At 35.4% G+C, this 27879-nt stretch overlaps 1 protein-coding gene across 1 annotated transcript in view; it reads right to left on the bottom strand.

Moving 5' to 3' along the window:
- The window catches only part of LOC145670224 (uncharacterized), a 51554-nt gene extending 25307 nt beyond the window's left edge, over positions 1-26247 (bottom strand). Inside the window, exons 1-3 of the mRNA XM_081738603.1 lie at positions 26109-26247; positions 16983-17070; positions 11198-11326 (exon numbers count right to left, since the gene is read on the bottom strand). Coding sequence (XP_081594729.1) covers positions 11198-11326; positions 16983-17069 — 216 coding nt within the window. The 5' untranslated portion in view covers position 17070; positions 26109-26247. The remainder of the gene's footprint in view (positions 1-11197; positions 11327-16982; positions 17071-26108) is intronic.
- Positions 26248-27879: the final 1632 nt, after the last annotated feature.

Here is a 27879-nt window from a genome sequence, read left to right as displayed (position 1 = left end):
GATATTAGTAAGGTAGGTAAGATTTCTACTTCAAGTCACGACAGTAATGCTAACCAAGTTTAGAAGCTCTCTCATGCCGGTCTAAATTTTCCCTCATTCCTTAACATAATCCCACGCTCCGAAAATCGATTTAAGAAAATCTTTAGCCCTACACGAAGTTTCACTGTACTTTCACAAAAATAAACTACTATGTCATTCATAAAAGCATTTGGAGTTGTGTTAAATTCCTTCAATACTTTGTGTTCAGTGTTTTTCTTTTTAAACAAAACTGAATGATTAACATAAGGTTAATGCTAAATGCAATAAGGACATGTGTATTGCCGATGAAGTAAACTATCATATACCAAATATTTGTGTCCTACTCTTCACAAGTCAGAATCTGGTCACCCTACGTAAAGACAGTTTAAGAAATCGTTTAGGAATTACTACGCTCTCTATTTAAGTATCCGTGTTTCACATTCCTTCACGAAATACCTGTGCAGACGATTTTATAAAGAAATTGGGATATGGAGAAGTAGTTCTCGAGATGATACACAAAAATATTGTTGTGGCTATGGATCGCCTTACTTGTGTCCACCTTGGAAGTTATAAATACTTTGTTATTAGGTTGTACGGCTCCTAACTTGCATGTGGTTATTTCCATAAGAATAATGTTATAATTAATGTAAGTTGCGAACAATTATAAAAATTAGTATATATATATGTCTCCATAGAATGAGGCAGTGACGTGACCTTAACGTTGTGGACCTTAGCACCAGCTGGATAGCCAATAACAGAACAGAATTCTATATACAACGCAGCAAAGAATTGGATATACAAAGTAGCGTTTGTACCGCTCATAATTTAAATAGTTTATTCTACCAAACTAGAGCGAGTAACTTCATAATCTACATTTCACAGGTAAATATAAATAATTATATCCCAAAGTGGAATACTAAACTAAAATGAAATTTCCAATTTTACATTCTACAATTATGAACCGAGGCTAAAGGAGACTGAGGTGATGAGAATGAATGAAATGATTTTTTCTCTTTTACGTTCCACGGGTTATACCGTGTAGTATAAAGCAGACGGTGATGGTGAGAATGAATGAAATGGTGGAGTGAAGAAAGTGAGAGGAAACGGGAAAACTCCATACAGGTGTTTCTTCATTACAAAGCTTATCTGGTGCGAGATGGGATCGAATCACGGACCATGCGCACCAGAGGTAAGCGCTCTACCACTGAGCTACCGCGACCCCAAATGGAATATTAAAGATATTTATAACTAAATCCTTAAATTAATTTGTGGCCAGTTTTCATACTTGGCAGTCGCCATCCTATATTTGACTAAACTCATCTAAAAGTATCAATCGTCCTGGACTTGGCAAATAAACGAAGTCTGTCGAGAAAGAACGTAATCTTTCTATATATAACGGTACTTACACTTTGTAGAAGCTATTAAGATTTGTCTCCTTCACAATAGTACCTTCCACTATTAATACATCGTTCCCAGCACGACTTTCACTGCTGCAACGCATTCTGGAACACGCTTTTTAGGATAGATTAGAGGTCTCGTAACGACTTTTTACCCTCTTCTATGGACCGGAAATGGTGATCTCTCAGGGTGGATTGAAACTTGAGGAACACATGGAAGTCTGCAGGTTCCAAATTGAGGCCAGTACGATGATTGGGGTACATCAAATTGTTCTTCGCCGAAAGTTCCCTTAATGAGGAGTGCCGAATGGCCGAGCCGCATAGCAGCATCCATGTTACATTTTTCCAAGCTTCCGGTCTCTCCTTCCTCACAGAGTCCTTCAAATGCCTCACTTCTAAATAATACTCTTCGTTGATAGTTTGATCATGTGGGAAATTACACATAATGAGAAACGCCACAAGAATCAAAGGAAGCAATACGCATCACTTTAACGTTTGAGCTACCTTGAACTGCTTTTTTGGTGCTTCAGTAAAAATTTTCTCGCCCACTGAGATTCTCCTTTGATTCAATGTCATAACCATAGACCCAAGTCTCGTTACGTGTTATAACTTCATTTGCACGATTCAAAATGATGTTCACAGATTTTCACATGTATTTATTTTATGTTGTTATGCGCTAACTCTCACTAATGCCCTCCATGCCTAGACGTCATTAACTATTTCAGTGTTATCTTGCCGTGGATGGCTTTACAGATGTCGTTTCAGGATCCTTTACTACTTCAACAAGACAGCCAACACAAAACAGTATCTGACTTCCAATGAGTTAGGCGTTATCATAAGATAATAAAGGCGCAGAATCTTCTACGAGAAGACCTGAGCCTGTGGCCCAGTAACGGAGTCGCCAATGTTCCCCTTCTTTATCCGAGGAAAATTATAGATTCGTGGTAGCGATGGATGTTACGTAGTGGGAATCTAAAATTCACAACGTCTGGCAAATGTATTTAAATGTTCCAGAACGTAATCAAAATGAACTAGTGACACCAAAATCATACAACGTTAACTAAACTTAATTTCTAAGAGCTTTATAATGATTTTGTACACATTATATCGTTGAAATGTATATTGTGGAAACGAAAGTAAATACAGTAATAATCACATTATGAATAATAATTCCATACCATTAAAATTTGTTAATTAATTACGGTAGTAGTAGTTTGCGCTTGCTTGCATGTACTAGGATTAGTATTTAAGTTAAGTTGTTTTTTTTTCTATTACCTGTAATTATCTTTGTAGCTCGTTTTATCTTTATTCACTAAGTATCTAAAGCTCACTCTGGCTTTCTTGCTTGTGTATATATCTTGCAATAGTTCATTTAATTTTTATTTTCTCTTTCAAACATTGATTGGTACTATCTGACGTTCCTACGCTCATGTACATCAAATATACGAAAGTTTACTTTATCATCTTTTATAAATATATCTGTGCAATTATAGGCAACTTTTATATTAACATAATTATCTTTTTTTATATATTTTCATTTATATATATTTATTTATATCATAATATCTACATTTTTAACTTAAAAAAATATAATTGACGTATTTTAGTGAGCTCTTCCAGAATCGTCAGCCTGTAACCAACTTCAATATAACATCTTATGACACCATAATAATATATCATTTTATCTATACAAATTATGCAGCAAGAAAGATCAATACCATTACGATTTGCTACAAACACCATCTGATATCAAGTCTACAAATTATATAGCATGCACCACAGAAAATTTTGATAAGACATTTTATTTTATAATATAACTATTTATAAATTCATGTCGAAAGTTTAGACGTGATGGTGTGTAGAATTTGGAGAGGGGATAGAATCCCCTGAGCTAAATAATAGCTTCAGAAATCCATTATATTTTATTCATGCCTTACTGTAAAATAATCCTCAACACTTACTGGAAAGTTAATTAAAATTTGGCACAATAGTTTCGCACTTGTCAATCCCTCGACACTATAAGATTAAATTCATAAAATAATTCGCAGGGGTGATACTTCCATTTTATATTCTCTATCTTCTTCCACTCAAAACTTTTTTAAATTAAATTTCGATTCGAAAAATGTATTGATTTAAATTTAAATCCTCTGATACAGACAAGAATGCAAATTGCTACTTGTCCAAATATCATGTAATGCGCTAAGGTTCAGATCAATTTTAGCGGCGCATTACAATTTCCCACCTGTATAAGAGAAAAATTTTGTACAGGTATAAAATTTTTCAGAAATTTAGTGTCCACGCTTTCTCCATCTGAATATTTTTTTAAGTATGAACAAAATTTTCCACCAGGTATCATTCCTAAAAATTCCTGTAACTATATAGGGACCAATCCATAATGAACAACAAATCAATAAAGTAACACAAAATTATAACAAACAACTTGAACGAAAATTAACCAACATGGATTAACAAAGCTCATCCGAACATTTATCCACCTGGATCAAACACGAATTCTTCTTGTCTGTCCGAATACCTTGATTTACTAATGTCTATTCTATTTTTCATTTTTATGTGTCCTTTGGTTACTTCCAAATCTTTCTTCCTTCTATGTCTTACATGTTTCCAATCTGTTTTTGACTTCCTCCTTCCCATTTTCTTGTTTCCTAAACACATGTTTTTCTTCTTATTTTCCTTTTGTCTTTCATTTCTGGATTTCATTCTTTTCTTTCTCCACTTCCATTTCTGAATTTCTATTTCTTTCTTTCGCCTTACTTCTCCGCTTTGTCTTTCGAATCTTGGTTTACTAAACCTTAATTCACACTTTATCAATTGTTTCATTCTTCTTCTCGTTCTTTTTCGGGTTTCGAATCTTGTCTTCTTTATCTTTGGTGTCCAACATGTAGAAACTTCAGTTTTCTTTCTGTTTCTTTTCCTCATTCTGTTCCTTTCCGCGAATTTTCTTTTTCTTTTCCTTCTTGATGCATATTTTCTCTTTTCATGGACTTCATCAGGTTCCTTTTTCTTCCTTAGATATCTTTCACATCTGTCAACATTTGTTTTCTTATACTTCTGTTTCTTTAATCGATACCTTGCTTCTCTTTCTTCTTTCGAGTTCTCATCGTTAATATCGTCATTCTTTCCAATTTGATATTTTCCTTTTTCCTCATGATAATATTGTCCCATATTGTGAAACTGGTATTTCTCCTGTAATTGTATTTGCTTCTCATAATTGCTATCCTCTTCCACGTGTTGATTTATTTTATCTTCTTGACAGAGAGAGTTACTTCCATCCTCATTTACAATCATTGTTTCATTTTCGATTTGTTCTTCAGTTAAAATATTTGGCTTTTCAGTGTCTTCATTGTCTATAAAATTATCTTGGTGTTTCTCTTTTTCATCTATTTTTCCGATGTTAACTTCACTGTTCTTCGATTCTTTCACTTTGTCCATCTTGTTATCATAGTAGGATGATAATTTAGACAAAGTAAGACTCGTATCCTTTTTCAGTTCTTTCAGAAACTGCATATTCTGTTTGAATATAAACCGCCAAATTTCATACAGGGTCATCTCATTAAAATCAATCTCGTCAATACCTTTCTCTATCGTCTCATATTCTTTAGTTGTTGCTTCCCGAAAAACAACAAACGGAATTTCTTCATCATGTGTCCTATTGTGAACTTTCGTAGACTTTCTTTTCATTTCTTTTAAGCTTTTTTCCAACTGATCATCACTCTCTTTATTAATCTCTAAACGTTTCTTCTCTCTTCTTTTATGTTTGTCCTCGAAATCTCTCCCTTTTAATTTTTTCCTATCTTCTGGTTCACATCTCTCCTCTTTTCTTCCAACTTTTCCACCAGTGCCTTCTTCCTTTTCTCTCTTCTTGCTTTTCTCATTTTCAATATCAGAATTTGTTTTCTTCTTTTTAGCTTCTATTTTACTATCTTCTTTCTTTTCACTCTCAATATAGCTCTTTGGCTTCTTTATTTCTCCTTTCTTTTTCTCAATTCTGCTTTGCAGATCGGGTTTTCCTTTCTCACTTTTAGTTTCTATATTGTTACTTCCTTTGTTGTCTCTCTTATGCTTCTTTTCATCTTCAATATAACATTTCAACTTCTTTCTTTCTTTACTCTCTTTTTCACTCGCACGATTATCTTTATGTTCTCTTTTAATTTCTTCTTCCTTGTCGTAACTTTTATGTTTTCTCTTCTTATTATCTTCTATATTACTTTCACTTTTGTTTGATTTCTTCTTTTCCTTTATATCTTTTGCATTATTTTTTACTATCTTCTCTATATCTTTTAATTTGATTCTTTCTTTTTCCATATTTCCTTCTTTATTTTTCTTAGTCGTATGGCTAGACTTACTATTTTTATTCGATTTCACCGAATTATCACCTTTTATTTCACCAACACTCATTCTGCCATTCTTAAATAATAACGTTTGCATAGTGTCCACCTCACGAACACTGTCTCTGCAATATTCGCTTAATAACTTACCCTGTACACTGTTCAGTGCCATATTTCTTTATTTATTACTTGTTAGCTCTGAGGGCTTTCCCTTCCTCGTCTTCTAACACCATCGTATAACACCATCAAATATATACTGGACTTCAAATCAAAAACTTGAATAGTTTGTAAAATTATTGGAGATAACTATTGGATTTTTTTTTTTTTTTTTTTTTTTTTTTTTTTTTTTTTTTTTTTACAGAAACGTTGCTAGACATAAACACATGAAAAGATGAAAATTATTCCCGTACGCTTCATAACATCAATACCTAGATTGTAATTGTCATATCACACCAATTAAGGTTGCCAAAATCTGGTCTCCATAACAACCATATCCTGGATTTGGGACGCCAAAAATGTAATGCGCTAACTCTCACTAATGCCCTCCATGCCTAGACGTCATTAACTATTTCAGTGTTATCTTGCCGTGGATGGCTTTACAGATGTCGTTTCAGGATCCTTTACTACTTCAACAAGACAGCCAACACAAAACAGTATCTGACTTCCAATGAGTTAGGCGTTATCATAAGATAATACAGGCGCAGAATCTTCTACGAGAAGACCTGAGCCTGTGGCCCAGTAACGGAGTCGCCAATGTTCCCCTTCTTTATCCGAGGAAAATTATAGATTCGTGGTAGCGATGGATGTTACGTAGTGGGAATCTAAAATTCACAACGTCTGGCAAATGTATTTAAATGTTCCAGAACGTAATCAAAATGAACTAGTGACACCAAAATCATACAACGTTAACTAAACTTAATTTCTAAGAGCTTTATAATGATTTTGTACACATTATATCGTTGAAATGTATATTGTGGAAACGAAAGTAAATACAGTAATAATCACATTATGAATAATAATTCCATACCATTAAAATTTGTTAATTAATTACGGTAGTAGTAGTTTGCGCTTGCTTGCATGTACTAGGATTAGTATTTAAGTTAAGTTGTTTTTTTTTCTATTACCTGTAATTATCTTTGTAGCTCGTTTTATCTTTATTCACTAAGTATCTAAAGCTCACTCTGGCTTTCTTGCTTGTGTATATATCTTGCAATAGTTCATTTAATTTTTATTTTCTCTTTCAAACATTGATTGGTACTATCTGACGTTCCTACGCTCATGTACATCAAATATACGAAAGTTTACTTTATCATCTTTTATAAATATATCTGTGCAATTATAGGCAACTTTTATATTAACATAATTATCTTTTTTTATATATTTTCATTTATATATATTTATTTATATCATAATATCTACATTTTTAACTTAAAAAAATATAATTGACGTATTTTAGTGAGCTCTTCCAGAATCGTCAGCCTGTAACCAACTTCAATATAACATCTTATGACACCATAATAATATATCATTTTATCTATACAAATTATGCAGCAAGAAAGATCAATACCATTACGATTTGCTACAAACACCATCTGATATCAAGTCTACAAATTATATAGCATGCACCACAGAAAATTTTGATAAGACATTTTATTTTATAATATAACTATTTATAAATTCATGTCGAAAGTTTAGACGTGATGGTGTGTAGAATTTGGAGAGGGGATAGAATCCCCTGAGCTAAATAATAGCTTCAGAAATCCATTATATTTTATTCATGCCTTACTGTAAAATAATCCTCAACACTTACTGGAAAGTTAATTAAAATTTGGCACAATAGTTTCGCACTTGTCAATCCCTCGACACTATAAGATTAAATTCATAAAATAATTCGCAGGGGTGATACTTCCATTTTATATTCTCTATCTTCTTCCACTCAAAACTTTTTTAAATTAAATTTCGATTCGAAAAATGTATTGATTTAAATTTAAATCCTCTGATACAGACAAGAATGCAAATTGCTACTTGTCCAAATATCATGTAATGCGCTAAGGTTCAGATCAATTTTAGCGGCGCATTACAATGTATTTTTGAAAATTTGATAACAATATATTTTAAGCTTTAAATTCTTCGACAGAATTCAAAGACACAAAGAGTTTCGTCTGAATAATAGCACAATTTCCTGCTTTAGTCGACATTTGACTTCTTGTTTTGATATAACTTGTACTATTTCCTATGTAATTTTTCAGCGTGTTTAAGCTGGATTCATTGCTCCATTGGTTTCGAGTCAGAGCGCTTCCAAAATTGATTCTCAGCACTTAAGCAGCTTACAGCTTTGGAAGGGTATTTTTCGATCCATATTTGTTAGGACTCTTTTGTTGGTTCGAGGTCTCCAACAGTCATGTACTTTGGATCCATCATTTTTTTTTTTTTCGAATACTAGTTAGTTATAAGAATTACTTAGAACAGCGTTTCTCAAACTTTTTTCGAGCGAAAACCACTTTTATTATTTTGAATTTTGTATGGATCACAATATTCTTGTCCGTTCGAAAGCAAATTTATTATTTAAAAGAGAAAAGAAATAAAACCTTTTGAACATATTGGTATACCAGTATACTTATTTTTAAAATATTATTAACTAATTTATTTATTATGAATGTTTCAGATACAGATCTACTGTATGTTCATTTTACAATGAATCAATATAATAACGTATATAAGAAATATATATATATATATATATATATATATATATATATATATATCCGTAGTCTTACCATAACTACTGTCCCAAAATTTAAGTACATTGATACAAAATGATTAGATATATTTTAATATTCTAATAACATGAGTTACATGAATGGATTACGAACCAAAATCACAAATAATTATTGAAAATGGCCACTATTAGCATGCATGCAGTGCTTAAGTCTTTGTGGCTACTATCAATTCAATTACGCAACATATCAACTGGAAAATCTACAGATGCCTTACAAAGAGACCGCTTTAAACTTAATATTGGGATATCTTTTCTTCCAAATCATCTCTTGAAACTTGGACCACAATTTCTAGTCCAAAGGGTTTAGGTCTGAACTTGTATAAGGTCAATCTGAAGTGAAAATGAAATCCGGAACATTTGCCTCCAGCCACTGCTGGGTTGTCCGTGCCTTGTGTGTTCCGGCTGACTCCTGCTGGAAGCACCAGTTCTGTCCATGGAAGAGGATGTTGGTGAGATTCTTGACTAGTCTCTCAAACACTCTCTTCTGGTACACTTTGGCTGACGTTCAGACACCCCTTTTCACCGAAATGGAGCTCTGTTGTGCCCTCGTAACTCACACCCTACCTTTTCACCAGCTTCTCTAGAGCATGTGGCAAATATCGTCATTTTGGACATTGAAAGTCTCCTCAACACGGAAAATCTTTTCATCAGTGAAAAGGATTCGACGTTGCCCCCATTTGCTACATAACACTTAAGCAAGCGCTTTCCTTTTAGGAAGCTCTGACGTTTCAGTTCATTTGCCAGATGTCCTTTACGTTGTTTGTAAGCATGGAGTTCCAGGTCACTGCTGCGAGACAGACATTTTTGACATCTTTAGCTCATGAGCCATACATTCCGGTGTTTGTGCTGTGCGTGGTCTTCCCTATCGCGAGCGATCTTTCACAGTTCCAGTCTCAATAAAGCGCTGGATAGTGCGGTAAACCAATTTTTTACTAATTTGCAGCTTCTGAAGGATTTTGAAAATCTTCCCTGGTGATCTGCCTATCTTACGCAACGCTATCACGGCTACACGATTTTCATACTCGCCCCATTCCATCTTAAACACTTACAACTGACACCTTTACACTGCTTCAGCTCATCCAGCAATGTCTCAAGCTTCACGATACCTCTTCTTGACGTCGCTCGCTTGAATGGGTGGAAGTACAGCCACCTTCGAAAAGTTTGGACAGTATTAATGGTAAGACTAGGTGTATATATAAAATATACACCTAGAAACACTTACAGAGACTTTAGCTTGTTTCTAAAATGATTTTCAGAGTAAAAAATAGCAACATTTGACGATAAACTATTATGCAACGATGCAGCCTAAAGTATAAGGAAAGTTGTACAATTGATAGTCTCGGTGTTACATACGTTAATAATTTATGACTGCGAGTAAGGCGAGAAGATACACGAAAATTGAGAACAGAAACCAATAATTTGGAGTTAATTTTCCCAGTGATAATTTTATGGAAAACCAGCAAGTAGCAACTCTGCCAACATTCGTCGAGTAAATGGAGGTTGAATATTAAACATGTTTAAGAGTTGTGTTTTGTTAAGAATACGCATTGAAGGAGCTCTTTGTTTGACAATGACAAGAAAAAAGTTAAGAACAGAATCAAAACATGATAAGTTTGAAACACAGGCCATGTTCCAAATCGATGAGCAATACTCAAATTTAGAAGATACAAAAGGTTTGAAGAGAATACTGAGTGATTTGAGATCTCGAATTTTAGTAAATCTGTAAAGAATACATAGTATTTTCACAGCACTCTTCACAGTAAGAGTGATGTGATCAGCAAATGTAAGTTTCTCATTGAATAATACTCCAAGGTCTTTGTGTGTCGCAACTCTTTCGATAGGACTATTATTCTATATTTGTGATAAATTTTATTTTTCTTCAAAGAAATATTTTTAAGTGTGAGTGAATCTACTGAGTGAAATATTTTTGAGGGTTCAATTTTACATTTTAAGTCGCACACCAGTCAGTAAGCTTAGCAAGAATTTGTTGAAGTCGTAGGGCATCGTCTACGGAAAATATTGGAAATTTGACAATCGTCAGCAAAGAGAAGAATGTTCGTAGATGATAAAGAAAGGAAGGAAGGGAGATCATCCACGTAAAGAAGAAATAGCAATGATCCTAGAACATTACTCTGGGGAACCCTAGAAAGAACTGGAACAAATTTGGATTACGTATCTTGCAAGAAAAACACGTTGCAAACGATCAGTAAGATAATCCTTTAGCAGAGACAGGAATTTGTCATGAAGGTTAAATTTGTTGGATAGCTTGTGAAGAAGCAGATGGGTGTAAATTTTATCCAAAACTTTTCAGAAACCCAGTTGAGAAGTTTCTGAAACAGTTTATAGCATGAATAAGAAATTCTGATAGGTTGGTAAGACATGATTTCTGTTGCAGGAGGTTATGCTGGGCAATGTTCAGATTCTTAACTATAAGGTGTCATACAAAATTAACTTGATATTTATTTTTTTTCTGTCTTGGACTAATGTTCAGTCCAAAAGAACAACAAAGACAGACTTTGAGGACTACACCTTGAGAAACGCTGTCTTGGAACATATAAAGGATTTTGCCTTTTATGTAACATTTTCAACGTGTTACCAGAATAGAATAAATATTTCGTAATCATTTAACGACTTGAATAGCAATGACATATCCTTACCTTTTGTTTCTTCTTGCGGAAGGCTTCTTTTACTGAATTAACATTGACTTTATCCTTTTTATTTTTCTTCTTTTTCTTTTTGGGTGAAACCTCCTGCTTTCTTGCAATTTTACCATCATTCTGTTGATTCTGAAAACAATGAAAGAAACACGAAGGGCTGATTATTTAAACACATTCACAATCAGCTGTTGCACAAGGTATTAAAACGCCAGGCCACTCATTTTTAAATTACGTGCCAGTCACTCCTAATCAACCCCCTCTCTCTTACTGGAATTAGTTTTTCTCTTACACCATAATCAGAAAAATCTGAAATTGTTTATATGCCTTCAGTTGATGATCTCTATGATTTGACTTTAGTCTTATATGATAGGCTATACATTTCAATTAAAATCCGACCAATCTCGGATACGGGAGCGAACGTGTTATGGATATAAATTGACATATGTTTATAACATTACTCTGGAATGTAAATGCCTAGTGCCCTCAGTTTGGAATTGAGCTATAATGACTACTACTTTTGCGATCCTGCCTAGTTTCTATTATTTGCATGTTTTTTTATGCCTTCTTCCACCATAATACAGTTATCATGCGCTAGTTTTGTCCATAAATTGAAAGCCGTTTTGTTTAAAATGTGAAGCAATTTGAATTAGGAGTTTTACATCTCCCATCTTAAATAATTTATGATTCTGGATAATTCTGTGCATTTCATCGGAAGTTTGCTTGTTATAAATTTTGGGCAAAACTTTTATTACGCTTGTAAATGTTTAGGACAAAATATTCAATTTTTGGTCAAAACTAGCACAACTCAATTACAACCTAAGGTCACTTACTATTCCGGGGCAATCGCAAAAACGAACAATAGACTCGTTAGGGTAGGAAGGTAGATTTTTCTTATGTTTGTTAACTTACAAAATTCCTATTGAACACACGATTCAAAGAGCAGAGCAAACTTTTTTTCTTCTCAAATATATGAATTTTACTTTTAACCGGTCTCGAAACATTTATGTTAGCTAAGTGAAACGGACAATGGTGACACAATTCATTCTTTCCTAACATTAGTACCAGATATCTTATTAGAAAAGCATCAGACAGAGTATAGTAAGAAGAAATAACATGTATTGCTCCACCAAACAGAACAATGGATCATATGGAACCAGTCTGAAACTAATAATTCTCTGATACCTCTGCTATAGGCCGATAAGTTACTAAGCTACTTCCAACTAGTGTGAGCGTCAGTAGATCTGCCACACCCCTTCCAATCTGTCCCTTCAATTTACTCAACATAATATGAGCAGAGTCCCATTCTAGGGAATTTTGTTGCTCATTTAACAGAGATTTAGGACTCCTTTCTGACAAAAATTGAACGCTTTTTTATACTCCAAACTTTCCATTTAGAATAGCATTTGGGTGTCCGACTTTTCAGTATATGTTAAAATGCCTTAAAAGATTAAGCATAGAGAAAAATAGGTTCAAAAATGAAAGTAACGTTATAAATAACGATAAAAGACATCATTTGCTCTGTAACATATCATGACAACATGGAAATTAGAGTATGCGAGGAACATTTTATCTATTAAAAATACACATCCATACACAGTAAATGAAATATGAAAAGTATATATTTCCCTTAAAAAAAAAACTCGAGGATTCATCTTGGTTCTCGAATTTTAAGTTTTATCCTCGGTAAATTTGTTGATTAACTGTCGCGATGAGAAGTGTGTAATCTGCAAATGGAGTCACAAATGGATAAATAAGGGCAATGGACTTTGTAATTTTAACTATTCTTGGAAGTCAGCATAATAAATCATAGTTATACGAAGAATAAAATTATATACTGTACGCTCAAAGGGTTAGATCAGCGTTTCCCAACCTTTTTCAACTTACGGCACACTTCAGGGTAACTTGAATTCTCGCGGCACACATATTATTATTATTATTATTATTATTATTTGAAAATATAAAATACTGTAGTATTTTTTTCTGATTACTGACATCCTTTTCACAGAGAAGAAAGCTCGATCACTGTTTTTTCCCCGTGGTAAATCATTATGCTTTTCATTCTAGGGTTAGCGCATGCACCTTTAGTGCGGGAAACCAAGTTTGGATTCCCGCTAGAAGATTATGTTGTTCGAATTTCATGTGAAGCTGTAGGACCATGTTTAATATATATCCTCGATGCTGAAAGGGAAGTTAAACTAGAAACTAATCAAGTAATTTAATAGAAGTAACAAGATAGTAACAGACTACAGAGGGGAAAAGGAGTCAAGTCAGTTTTTTTAAAAAATAATTTTACACAATTCTCCTGTTTTCCAGTGATTTACCTTCTTCTTTCCCCGTAGACGAAATCTTTGGCATTCAATTTTGCAGTGACTAACCTCTAGGGATTCGCGCCAGACGAGTCGAGACAGAATTTTCCTGACAAAATTCGAGTCGAGACACAGCTCTTCCAATAGAGAAATTTACATTTTTGGAGTCGAGATATCGCTTTACGTCACATTTTCGAGACATCTTGTCTCGTGCGCATCCCTACTAACCTCCTTCTTGCTGTAGGATTTAGTCCATGACTGCATCTTGCAGACTACGTAATTCTGCTGTTAACTCATTTTTGACCATTTCTTGATTTACCTCCTTTTCCCGTGTGGTCTTCAATTTTTTAAAAAAGTAATTATCCAGAAATCCTCTATAAGGGTAAAGTTGCACAGACAATGCAAACTAAAAGAGATTACTTCCATTTATGATACATTGTACTTTTAGTGGGACTATAAATAGCACCTGCTTTTGTTAGTTCTATGCCCTTTTCTCAACACTACTCGCACGCGTGGGGTACCTGATACAATCCAACTCATGTCAACTGGGCTTTGTGATAGTGGACACTGTTGTAGGGGTTCTCTCGTTTCGTTTCACTTTAATCATTCAACCATTATCTAATTCAAAAATAGAAAACAATTGCAATCAGATATAGGACTCAAGTTGTTAAAAATACACTTTCTTTTTCGAAAACTGTATCCAATCTTTCATTAAGAAGGACGATCACTAAATAACGAACGAACAAACAAATCTCTTTTACTTTTAAAACACAAGTGTAGGTAATTCGTATGCATGATTACTTTGCCGGAAAGGATTGGATATTTTAAAATTTCAAGTTAGGAAATAGTCTGCAACAATAAAAAAAAGCAATAATGGTCATAACAATGATAACAAATACTATTTTTTTCAAAAATTAGAAATGTGCAGAAAAATGTTCTACAGAAAAGTAACACAGTATGAAACTTTAAATTTTAGATTCATAGTAGTAATGTGAAATACAAATATACCTTTTTCTCTATGTCTTGCAATTTGATTGCTATAGAATTAAAAATTTTGTTTCGATTTCCTCGCGGCACACCGGTTGGGAAACGCTGGGTTAGACGGTGAGAATTAAGGCTAAAATATCATTTGAAAAGAAAGAAAAACCCCTCGAAATTGCAAAATCCAACCCATTTATTATTATTATTATTATGCGCTGTTAAACAAGTATTTTATAAAAAATATTAAAACTACATACTATTAGCATAGTTTCTTAGAAATTTTCATCTTAATATTTATTCTGACCAGCGATTATTTACGGTGAAATGAAGAAACTGGGAGAACCCTGAGAAAATCCATGCACTGTGTCTGTCCAACTTGGCGGAAACTGAGATGGAATCAAGAGCCCATGCACCAGAGATGTGTACTGTGTTATTGTGCCAAGGCCGCCTCAACAAAGCGTTATTATAAGCTAGTAAACAAGCCCTAGTGCAAGACAGTTTTATGAGATGCTATCAGCTACAGTAACGAGTTGATTTTGAGTTTAACATCCCTTTCGGTAGCAAGGCTATATGAGACGGAACCTACTGATTAACGTGGAATCTGAACCACATGAGCTCCCGCCGGGAATCAAACCCGGATGTCTCACGCCAAAGGCGCGTACAGTTACAGTAACGACGCTGTGTCATCGTTATCTGCTGGGTGTCGGGACATCTAGGCATTCGGGGAAATAAGCATACCGATAAAGCAACGAAGGTCACATTGGTAGCGGTTGCACTGGAACAATCTCTCCTGTGCACATATCTTAGCAGCTACTTCCTACAAAGCATGCACTCTCACTGGCAAGCGGATTGGGACAAGGCTAAAAGAAGTTTCACTAGTAAAGCCTATTGGGCAATCGGCAGACGTCACGTAGTAGTGAATTAGATGAAGTAATCCTAACACACTTATCTCACGCACTCCTATTTAGTGCATGACGTTAACTGTCCGTATTGTAAAGATTGTATCGTTTCAATGAATATTTAGCGCATTCTTATTGAATGTCCAGAATATTCCAGAATGTCCGAGAGCTTTTAGGACTACCTAAAAATCTTGATCATGTATAAGAGAATAATGTAGTCCTCAATGAACGTATTCTTCCTTTTATTAGTGAGACTGGAATAATTAACGTGCTTTGAGATTTTCTATTTAATTTTTTCCTGTTATGTGTTACTACTACTACTACTGCTATTTTTTGATTTATTTTGTAGTTCTATATTTATTATTTATTCTTTTAGCCATTTTTACTACCACTGTTTGAATTTTCGTCTGTTTCTTTGTTGTTTTAATGTCTTATTTGGAAAAATTTATAATAGAATTCCAATGTTTTAGGAGTATTATTTTGATTTTTTTTTTATGTACTGAATGCTTTGCTCATCTGCCTTATCTCGATAGGGATAAATATAATCACTGCTGACGTCCCCATTATACACCTAACACTTAATCAATACTTCAAGTCCCATATAGATAGTAATACGGTTTAAAACAAAGATCATATACACAAGAGAATCGAAGGCGTTTGCAGAGAAATAGAGCCAGACATGGTGTCCAGTGTCCTACTTAGAAGCATGTATTCCTGTGGATCCTGCCTGTAAAAATGTGTTCAAAAAAGAGAACAACAACTCTGTGATTTTCCCTATGTTGCGGGGATTCACGACCATCCTGTACATTTTGATCCTTTGGACATCACTGGACATTCACGTTAAAATATAATTTTCATTTTGCACTTAGAACGAGAGTTGCGTTATTTATATATTCATTTTATAAAACAAATAGAGGAAAAATCTTCCCTTTCATCTTATGAACTTTATGTGAAACCAGTGTTCGAAGTTTTTTTTCTTTTTAAAAAAAGTTTTGTTTTTCTTCAAAAATTCAAAACTACACATTTACTTCTTATTAGAGTTCTGCACGGGCCGGAATTTTTAGCCCGGGTCGGGCCCGACCCTTGTCCGAAATATGTTTTAGCATTTAGGACCGAGCTCGTGTAATAATCAAGTGAGTCCGAATTACAGAAACGGAAAATTGCATTTCTATTTAGCCTACAGCAATTAGAGGTTTAATTTTGAAGTTGTGCTTTAAAAGTTCTCCAGAAGGAACGGTTCAATAAATATCGTTATACAGTATATTTACAAAGTTAGGCCCGAGAAATATGATTGTATATTTAAAAGTTTATGGGCCCGGACCCGAAGTGATATAATACTTTGTAGGCCCAAGCCCGTGCAGACCCCTACCTCCTATAAGTACCCCTTTAGAGAAAATAATATTATTATTGATACTACAAGGACATATATAGGAAGTATGTCTCCTGAATTTTTCAATGTTAAAATGTGTCCAACGTATTCAATTTCTAATCATGTGCTTTTATTTCTTTATCTATTTACCTATATCAATGTGCGCGATCTCTCAACTCAATTATTATTATTTTACATATAATTTTTAACATAAAAGAAGAAGAGCTTACCAGAGACTTTGAAGGGCCAAAAAGCTGCGTATTTAATTCCTCGCATTTAGCATCAACATCCCAACTAGGTGCAGCAAACATACTCATCCTGAAAGAAAGAAAAACAAACATACCTGTAACATAAAGCACAGTAACACAATCACATCTATCCAAATTAAGATGGAGTTTTTAGTAACCAAGATTATTACTGAATGTTTTACTTTTTGAAGTATATTTAAGAACTACTGAAATCTATAAAAGGATAAGTTCAGAATGGACCAAAAAAGATTGAGTTAAGAGTTTTGACTATTTCACGATAGTGTTTTACAAAGAAATGAAATGAAATGAAATCTTCAAGTTTTACGTCCCACGGTTATGCCGATTAGGCTAAAGGAGACGGTGATGATGAGAGATGAGTGAAATGGTGGAATGAAGAAAGTGGGAGGAAACGGGAGAACCCCGAGAAAGCCCACGAGCACGGTGTTTGTCCACCACAAAGTCCACACGGCGCGAGCTGAGATCGAACCAGGGACCCCAAGCACCGGAGGTGAACGCTCTACCACTGAGCCACCGCGCCCCCGTGTTTTACAAAGACTGAAATGAACCACTGAACGTGAATGCAAGTGATACTCCAACAATGATAGTACGAGACTAGCTACTATAATGAAACCTAGGGGGGGTGGCTCAGTGGTAGAGCGTTCATTTCCGGTGCTTGGAGTCCCTGGTTCGATCCCAGCTCGCGCCGTGTGGACTTTGTGGTGGACAAACACAGGGCTCGTGGGTTTTCTCGGGGTTCTTCCGTTTCCTCCCACTTTCTTCATTCCACCATTTCACTCATCTCTCATCATCACTGTCTCCTTTAGCCTAACCGGCATAATCGTGGGACGTAAAACTTAAATATTTCATTTATAATGAAACCTCTGATCTGAATAATACACATAGATAGGTCATCATTATTTCTCCGTAAAATAGAGGCTACACGAATTTAGACTCACAGCTCATGTGGTAATTTAATAGGCTAATATCTAGATACTGCACTCAGTTTCGAATTTCTAGAGGTATCGGGTAGAAATCCCCTCTACACAGAAACAAAAGTACCGCTGGAGGAAGTGGTTATGTACACTCATGTCCAAAATGATTGTCGGATATCTATAACTGCCTTCTTGTAAGAAAATAATTTTATAATGATTTTGTAAGGTACTTTTAATACTGCTATTATGTGTATAATCGGGAAATGTATATTTGTGGTAAATTTCATAGGAAAAGAATTATAAATACGAAAATTAGAATGAGTAAAACAAACTGTTGCTAAAAGAACAAGAAAATTTTATTTTCGTTTCATTGTTCTTATTTATTGCTCTTTTGGCATGAAATTTGCCACATACATGTCTTTGCGGATTATACACATAGTAACATTATAAGAAATACCGGGTAAATTCGTTATCAAATTATATTCCTACAACAACATATTTATAGACATGCGACAATAATTTTGGACATGAGTGTACGTGTGTACTACAAATAATACTTTTTTTAAGTCAAGTACATGCCATGCTCTGATACATATTTTGACTCGACATTGACTGTACTAAAATTATATGTAAATGCTTTCTAGGATTCCCACCAGAAATCCATTAGTTATGGACAGAGAAAATAGAATAATTTCAAGTTCATATTGCAAATGTTCTGTTTCTGTGTGCTAGTTCACTTGTCTGACTTCTTAAACACAATCTGTGATAAGGTGATTTTCTGTCTAACATACTGTATTTTCAAACTGCAAAAAAATACGTAATTTTTATTCTAAATAACTATGAACTGAGAATGATTTCTGTTCGTACTAAAACTTTAGGAGAGAAAAGAAGACTGTCCGTAAATCCAAATCAAGCAATAGTTATATATATATAAATAGATAGATATACATAAATATATTGAAAAGGATAAAAAGCAGAAAATAATTCATTATTATTACCTATGTAAAAAAGTTCGCTTCAAATGTTTGTAGCCCAGGTACTTAATGGCTTATTTACATGAAACAGAGGAGGATATAAAATAGAACTAAGACTCAAAAAATGTGACATTCAGTGAATGTCACCTCAGGAAAGATAATGCCCCCTAAGTGCAGTTCTTATTTTGTTTTGGTCCACTGCTCTATACTTCTACACTATTGAAGACATAACCGGTTGTATGGCTTTGAATCTATCACATGTATATTGTTCATTTCTGATCAATTAGTTTCATTTGCGACCTTTGTAATTTACGGAAGAAAACGTCCTGAATACCCACACTCAATAATTGGGTGTTAATATTTACAGTACACGGAACTGTCTGCCATTCCTGTTTTCTGTATTACTTACATTCAATGGATCTAATTATTGAAAATGATATCCTTCGGTTTAACGTCCTGGGATTATTGCCTTTAGGCTAAGTAAGACGACGATTAAAGTAAATGAATGATGATGGAAGAATTTGTGGAATGAGAAAGTGGGAGGAAACGGGAGTACTCCGAGAAAATTCATGAACACGATGTTGTCAACCACCAATTTACTTGGCCGGGGATTTAACCAGGGACCCCGCGCACCAGGGGTAACTGCTCTATCACTGAGCCACCGTGCCCCCTTCCATCCTTGAAAATGATGAATGGAAACACTAATCCCGTTGGTTGTACCTGAAATATTTTTATTAAACAGTTTCGGCCACTTAAGATGTGGCTCTGTTCTGTACATTAAGTTACCCCCATAAAGATCGAATCACTTTATAAAGGTATTTTGTACTTCTTTTGGCAAGGGCTTATAGTTGGAAAGATACTTCTTGTTAAAGTGGTGGTTTATTAGGGGAAAAAAATTACAGCAATTTTCTTTGTGAACGCTCTTACAGCAAAACTATTCAAAAAATGATTTGAAATTCATTTAAATAATTCATTCTGTTGAACAAAGCCACACCGCAAGTCGCAGAACCATTTCCCCGCAGTCAACGGAATTGGTGTTTCCATTCATCATTTTTAATAATTTGGTTAAAAATGCGTCAATTTTTGTCTGAAATAAATATTCATTGGGTCTAGTTTTGTAGTTGATTATAAGTGTAGAAGGTAGTTGTATACCTTCGTTATATGAAGCTCACGATTTTAGGCAGTTGAACACAAGTTAAGTAGGCCTAGTGTTTATAAAATTGTTACTTAAGTCTATGAGTGTCACATGGGTTGCATTCCCAATTATCTACACTAACAATGATTTTTGGAACTGAGGGGCCAGAATATTTTGCTTAAATTTCGTGCTTTCTTGTCAGATTTTCTGTACTTTTTGATGGTTTAGGTAGATTAGGCTAGTTTAGGATATTTGGATTTCAGGAGCCAGAATTCTTCGCTTAAAGTTCGTACTTTTTACCTTTATTTTCTGTTTTTGATGGTTTAGGTTAGGTTATGTTATATTATGTTATGTTAGTAACTACAATTACACAACATCAACTCATTTCTCCTGTAAACATGGTGATTTTACCTGATTTCCCCCCCCCAGTTCCAAAATTATCCCTGATTTTTTTAAGTTTAATATCCCACGTCTATGTTCTTTAGCCTAGAGGAGACGGATGATTAATAGAAGTGAATGATTATGTAACTAAAGTTTTGTGCTCTCCCACCGGGAATCAAATCCGTGACCACGTGCACGACAGCCACATTGCTAGCCATTAGATCAGCACGGAGGGTTTATCTAAAATTAATTGTTAATGTTACTTATGCTCTTAAACATGGAGTTAAATTCCGTTAAGCCCTGCCGCGCTTATTTACATCATGGTAAGCCAAACAAAACTAATGTATTCTATTCTAAACTAAACTAAACTAAACCTACCGAACGTGTGCTTTATAAGCTAGCGAGGATTAATGGAATTTAAGCCTAATCATGTGCTTTGGTAGTCTGGCTTGTACAGGTGGCCTGTGGCTATCAAGAAACTTGCATAATTATTTTCTGAGTGTGTTTTGATGCCCAGTGAAAGCACATCTTGTAACAATAACTTACCCCCACCCTCATGGGTAAAAGTACAGGGGAACGCGGGGAGACGCCGTCACCTCAATTCTGAAAAAATTACAATGGGCAAAGATAGGTAGGAGGGACGACGTGACGTCATGCCGCTACCTATCGTTCCTCCACCTTTTCAGATCCACTTTTACCCCTGCCCACTCTGTTATTGTTCTGGTCGAAATTTGAGTTTGTGACGTATTAGATCTCTTTCGGTCCTTTCACTAAACTCCGTAACTACAAAAAATCTACCCCTTTTTGTACTAAGAACTATGTTCCTTTAATCACTGAAAAAATATGGTATTAATATTCTTTTAATATTTTGACGGTAATTGTTTACAACTCATCTCAACTACTTCTCATCTCCCGTGCACGTGGATACTTCTTATTGTTGTACTACCTACAGAAATGATTCTATATCATGTACAAGTGGTAATAGGACACACAACAAACCCAGATCATGCTGTGTTTACCCAACATGGAGTGTGAATACAACGTGATCTCGGTTTGTTATGTGTTGTACAGTGAAAACTCTCAATAGCGGACACCAATGGGACATGAAGTTTTGTCCGTTACTGAGAGGTGTCCGTTATAGAGAGGTTACAGAAATTTAATTTCTCATAAGGGTAATTGTATGCAGTAATATACAGTAAATACATTATGTATGGGCGTAAATACGTAAAATTCGATATGAAAATAGTCTTATTTAGTACAATTTGAATTACTGGGAGGGATGAAGGAGAAATTCATTTCTATTAAATCATAGCCTATTATTGCTGGGCAATGTTTAACGAAAAAGGCAAGCTTTTTCCTCTACAACGGAAATAAAACTCATTAGCAAGTGTCCTCTAAAAATCCTCAGTACGATTGCAGAAGAAACATGTGTGTGTGTGTTTGTGTATTGGCACGGCATCTTCGTTGACAGAATGGATGAAAAGGCAAGCTATTGGGGGTGCATATTTATTGACCCAGGCCCAATCACAAAGAATATCCTTTTAGAGAAAATGAAAAAGGAAGGTGGGAAAACTCCATCCCAGACTTGTTCCAGTATCACGAGTAAAAGAAAAATGTTTCTTTTCCAAAAAAAGTAGCATTGTTCGTTGAAAATGTTATTGTAAAACAAGCAATGTTTGTTTTGTTATCTATGCAATTGTCGGTAAAGATGCAAGGTCTAGACGAAAAGGATTAAATTTGTTAGGGAAGGGACGATGTTTCGCATAGAATTCCTGGCCTTACGACTATCCCTGCATGAGTGTTATTCCTTATTGAAAATTTTCTAGGATTTCCACCAGAAAGCAGTTTATTGCGGAAAAAATTACAAGTTCAGCTGTTCTGTTTGATAATTCACCAGGTTTGGACTTGAGAGATACACTTATGGGGGAAAATACTTTCCTGTATACTGTAATATATCGCAGAACCGAGAACAATTCCTGTCCGTTATGAAGAGGTTACTCAAATGTTTGGGGAGAAAAGGACTGTCCGCGTCCGTATCTGAGAGTGTCCGTAAAAGGGAGGGTTTAGTTCCGTAAGAGAACATATATTTTTGCCGGGACAAAAAAAAATCTGTCCGTATTATAGAGGTGTCCGTTAAGGGAGATTTCACTGTATTACCACTTGTACATCAAATAGAATCATTTTTTGTAAGTAGTACAGCAGTAAGAAGTATCCATGTGCACGGGACATGAGATATGTGTCTTCAAATCCTCCCCACACATAGTCATACATTAAGTACAAGGGCAAATTTCAGGAATGCAACGAAAAAGAGAATAAGGACCAGGAAGCATTCATTTTCACATACCTCAAATCGTTGGAGGGTATATGCGAGCAACTTCCAACAGAACGTTGTGAAACCGCGTTGCGAGGGGATATTTTTTTTTTTTTTTTAAAAAAAAAAGAAAGGTCAGATGTCCAATGAAATGGTGTCTTTTGTTCCCATATCTCGGAATGCTGTCCTTTGCGTCTTGTCACAGCAGCTCGATATTTTGCGTATGAGCGCCAGTAACGGGATCTACCAAATTCAGGCTATGATTCACTGTGAAGTGCTAAAACCCCACCTCAGCCAACCTATCATATGACTTCCAGCAGTCGCTATGAATGATTGTACCATGTTCCACCCCAGGGTTGGACCCACCTGGGTTTTTGACCTTTTTGTTAGTATATTATTGGTACAACTAAGGTGATCACATCGGAAGTTATTTTTATCAGATTTTGAACTTTCTTTGGGCGAATTAGATGCTTTTCAAGTTAAGGCAGACAACATCATTAACATAAGATCTTTATAAAGTTCTGAATGCATTGAATGAATAAAAAAAACTCACCTTAGCTTGAGATAATTATAGAACAAATTAATGTATGGATTATGCTTATAGCCTTTTTGAAGTAAAATATGCAGTTTTATATTTTAGAAATTATTTTCCGTGAATAGTGTACTCCCTGACTCGGCGCCGCCGAGGGACGTTATTCCTTATACGTTGACGGGTTTAAGGTTATAGGTGCCGGTACTAACAGTAAATGGGTTTAAGGTTACAGGTGCCGGTACTAACAGTAAATATGTATAAACAAATTAGTGACGCTATTAGTATTATTTCTTACCTTTGATGGTAACAAAAGTAGCCTATTCAGTAAAATTTGGTTTTCCAACAACAACAGTTTAGTTCAGTCATTTGTTGCTACTCTTCATATAAGCATTCTGTAGAGTCAACACCAGCAATAGCGTAAAGTTTCTTGTCAAATTTAAGAAGCTTTGCTCGGAGTTTCGAAGACTACCGGTAGGTAACGATTACTACTTCAAGTGCTGAATTCAAACTTCAGTATTAATGCAGTAAAGCAAGCTGCATTTTCAGGGACCCGTCGTGAAATTCCCGCAATTGAACCCACAGAGTATTTTAAGTGAATATTTCAACAATAAAACTATTTATTTTCCACAAGAAGATATTTAATTTAACACATTCTGAAACATTTTAGAATATAAAATATGAATGATATTCTTATTTGTTAATTGTTTTAAATTAATTTTTGAAAAAAAAAAAAAAAAGTCTTGCAACAAGTGCTCGGGAAATTCTCGTAATTGAACGCACAAAGCATCGAAAGAGAACTTCAACAATAAAACCATTTATTTTACGTTGAAAAATATTTCATATAAGACAGTTTGTTGAATTATGTCTTTGTTTTAAATTAATGGCATTAATATTTGGCGATCGTCATTGAGGATCCTGGGATGACTCGGTCTATATTTGTTCGTTTGTCTGTCTGTACCACACAATGTTCAACTTTGGTCTTTTAAATTTTCAAGACACAAGCCGGAGACTCTAAATTTCTTGTATAGATTTTGCCGGCATACCAACGTAAAATAACAAAATGGCATTTTATTTATTTATTTATTTTTTTTTTCAAAATAGCTGGTATCCATGCTACAAAGCGCAATTTTCGGTCTTTCAAGTTGAAATTTTCAGAGCAGAAGCACGAGAGACTAAATTAGCTCTATGTATTTTGGCGGTATTCCAAAATGACGGCCATTATTCAAATTAGCGAGTATCCATGCTACAGGGTGCAATTTTCGGACTTTTTAAGTTGAAATTTTGAGGGTAGAAGCACAAGACATTCTAAATTTGCTGTATAGGTTTTCTCGGCGATCCAATATATTTCAAAATGGCGGCCAGTTTTTTTAAAACAGCAGTGAATAAAAAATTGTTGCAAGTTGTGACAACGACAATCTTGAAATCTAAATCATATTTTTAACATTTTTACCCCAAAGACCTTGAAATATTTCGAAAAAAAAATCAATTAAACCCGAAAAAAACCACATGGGCCCAGGTGGGTTGGGTTTTTTCAAACCCTGTCCCACACACTTTTCAAAAACGCCTAAAAGCTCTTCAGCAATTCTGTTCTTCACGACACACATGAATACATTACCAGAACCAACCTCGTAACCTCCAAAAACCCACACGATCACACGACCTCCTGCCATTTTGTCTTCATCAGTAACTGCTGTCGCCACCTACAGTAATGTGCGCAGACCCATTTACAAGCTGCATTTGACGACACTATTCAGTAGCAATGGCAGCTCCGCGAAGACCGAACCTGTGGCTCAATTGCAAGACGTCATCGGACCCGCACGGAAATTTACGCAATTCATCCGAACTGGCTTCTAGACAAGCAATCTTTACTATGATGACCGAATGGTCTTAGCAACTTTCGGGTACGTCAACGACCTCCGCCCGGATGTTCTCACTTTGCTACCGCAAAAAAAGGCAAACTTAGCTTTCTGTTCCCAAAAACCGCTATGGAATGACGCTTGACCTGGTACTACTCGCGTCACATCAAACATTTGAAACGTGCTACTCCTAAAACAAACAGACCGGCGAAACAACAGGAGAGGGGAATCCAGGTTTTCTTCCCCTACGCTTTGTTTTCTTCTTCAATCACTTATAAACTAATTTCAACTAACTTTGTTACCGACTTTCTAATATCCTAGATAGTCAATCAATAATTCCTAAAAAGTATGGTGTTTCTCCTCTCACCCAAATGGGAAGTATCAGTCGGTAACTTTAACCTTAACGATGTATACATGTGCATTTAGCTGTATGTTGCTTGTAATGCTGATGCGTCTGTTCCCTGCAGACGCATGCCCTTGCTAGCGTTCGCCCCCCCTGTTGTGCTCATGCCTGACTCGATTATATAGCATTCGTGCTTTTTAGTACGGTATCCACCTAGCACTAATTGGTTCTTGTTTTGTGCACTATAGTTTATAAGCTATCGCAATTGGTTTACAGAGTAATTCTACTTGAACAATCAAGAGCATTTTCTACCCATATATATACACACGCCGGGAGGTTTACACTACGCACTTTCTATAGCCCATATGCTGAGCTGTTCTCACTTTGTTTGCACAATTTAAAATATAATTCCATCTCATGCTAGTTAGATGCGACGAAGACATGTGTTAAAATAAGACTAAAATCATTCTAGAACTTCAAATTAAATTTCTACTCCTGGAAGATTAAAAATTAAATTGTTAATGATTTAAATATGGATGAATGTATCAAGTACGTTTTACTACTTTGTTTAAACAAATTTGGTTACGTACTACGTTTACAAACATTAAAACTCCTTTTAAAATACGTATCCAACTTGCACTTACTTGTGTTTTAAATTGCTGCCATTTAAATCATCTCTTCTTCCTCCTCTTCTTCTGTTACCGTCATTATGACAGTGGTGATGGTTTGCGTAATATATACATGCATTTCTTCTTTTCCGATTCAAAACCTTTTCTAAGCTGTGGCTCAGTCAAAAAAAAAAAAAAAAAAAAAGTACGTCTACAACTCAAACCACATTTAGCATAAAATCACAAGAAAAAAGATTGACGAGCTATCGACGTAAAGAAATGTTACATAGGTATATATGTTTTTCTCAGTCATGATGTACTTTCTGCGCTGAGGCTAGAAATGAATACGACCGCGACCGTCAATTGAGTCTAGTGGACGGGAAATTTGAGAATGTGAAATATGTCTCATTTCGTCGGACTCATCAGGTAACGATCTCCGGAAACTCGCATTGGAGCAATGCAAATTATGTAATAAGTAATTGTAACTATTATGCCGAATATCGGAAAGTGAAACGCAAATTTCACGTGCGTTGAAGCAAAGCGACACGGAATATAGTCCCATATCTCAATGTAATATAGAACAAATTAAAATGAAAATTTTACGTTCTGTTCCATCAAATTGATGCAGGTTGAGAACCCATGTTTCATTGAAAGACTCTTTAAATGCAAGTTCAGTATTTTTGTGATTATTCTTCCATTGTAATGCATATATTAAAGGGGAAGGCGTAGAAATACTTTCCAGAAAACTACCCTGCTCGTGTAAAAAAGGAACATTTCAGCTAGTCTCTATTAAAGTTGTTAAACTATGTATTACTCAATTTGTAGCAGGGACATACGCAGAAACTTATTCTGGGAGGACGCTCCAAAGCTTTTCAGGGGATCCAAATTCAATATCAGGATAGATTATATTAAAAGTTGTAAAATTACACTAAATTCGCAGAAAAGTTCAAAGTGTGTCTGTGCTTCCAGGACCCACTGCTTGTGTACGTCCCTGGTTTAGAGGCCCGTGAGTTCTATAAGAAGAGAAGTAGAAATGTAACCAAGAAAGTTCTGTTGCTTTTGTGGAGGTATGTTTTTCAATTAGCCCTCATGCCATAAGTTGAATGCGAATGGTGATGAGGCGAAGGTCAGTTGTTGGTGTTTGTCAGTTACATCGTGAACTTGCGTAAGGACAGAGTGAACAGGAGACCTCCGTAGAGCGTCATAAGGGCGTGTATGTAGTACAAGTTCAAACTGGGGTCAAACGCCACTGCAGCGCTACCAGGTCTTTGGTGAGGATGTCATGACTACGTGGACAGTGCAGCGGTGGTTTAACAAGTTTAAGGACGGTGACGAAATACTCGAAGACGCATCACGTGCCGGAAGATCAACACATGTACAAAATGATCTTCAGGCGGCTGAGGATGTCATAACTACGTGGACAGTGCAGCGGTGGTTTAACAAGTTTAAGGACGGTGATGAAATACTCGAAGACGCATCACGTGCCGGAAGACCACACATGTTCAAAATAAGGATCTTCAGGCGGCAGCAATTAGTCGAACAGTGGCCAGACATGTGATGAATTGGGACTACAATTCAGTATCAGTGAAGAAAAAATTCGGCAGCACCTCCATCAACTTGGAAAGCACTGCAAGTTGGGTCGATGGATCCCACATGATTTGATTCCAGGCCAGAAGGCAACGAGAGCAGACACCTGTTTCTTTGCTGTCTCGTCTGAGGAAGAACCATTTCCGGACAGGGCGTTGACATGTTATAAGAAGTGAGTCCTGTACGAAGCTCCGTGGTGCTGCCATCATTGGTTATCATC

The sequence above is a fragment of the Thermobia domestica genome, chromosome 14, assembly GCF_964235325.1.
Source record: "Thermobia domestica chromosome 14, izTheDome1.hap1.1, whole genome shotgun sequence".
NCBI classification, from domain to species: domain Eukaryota; kingdom Metazoa; phylum Arthropoda; class Insecta; order Zygentoma; family Lepismatidae; genus Thermobia; species Thermobia domestica.
The sequence above is the reverse complement of the archived record's forward strand: the minus strand, read 5'-3'. Positions and strand labels throughout refer to the sequence as shown.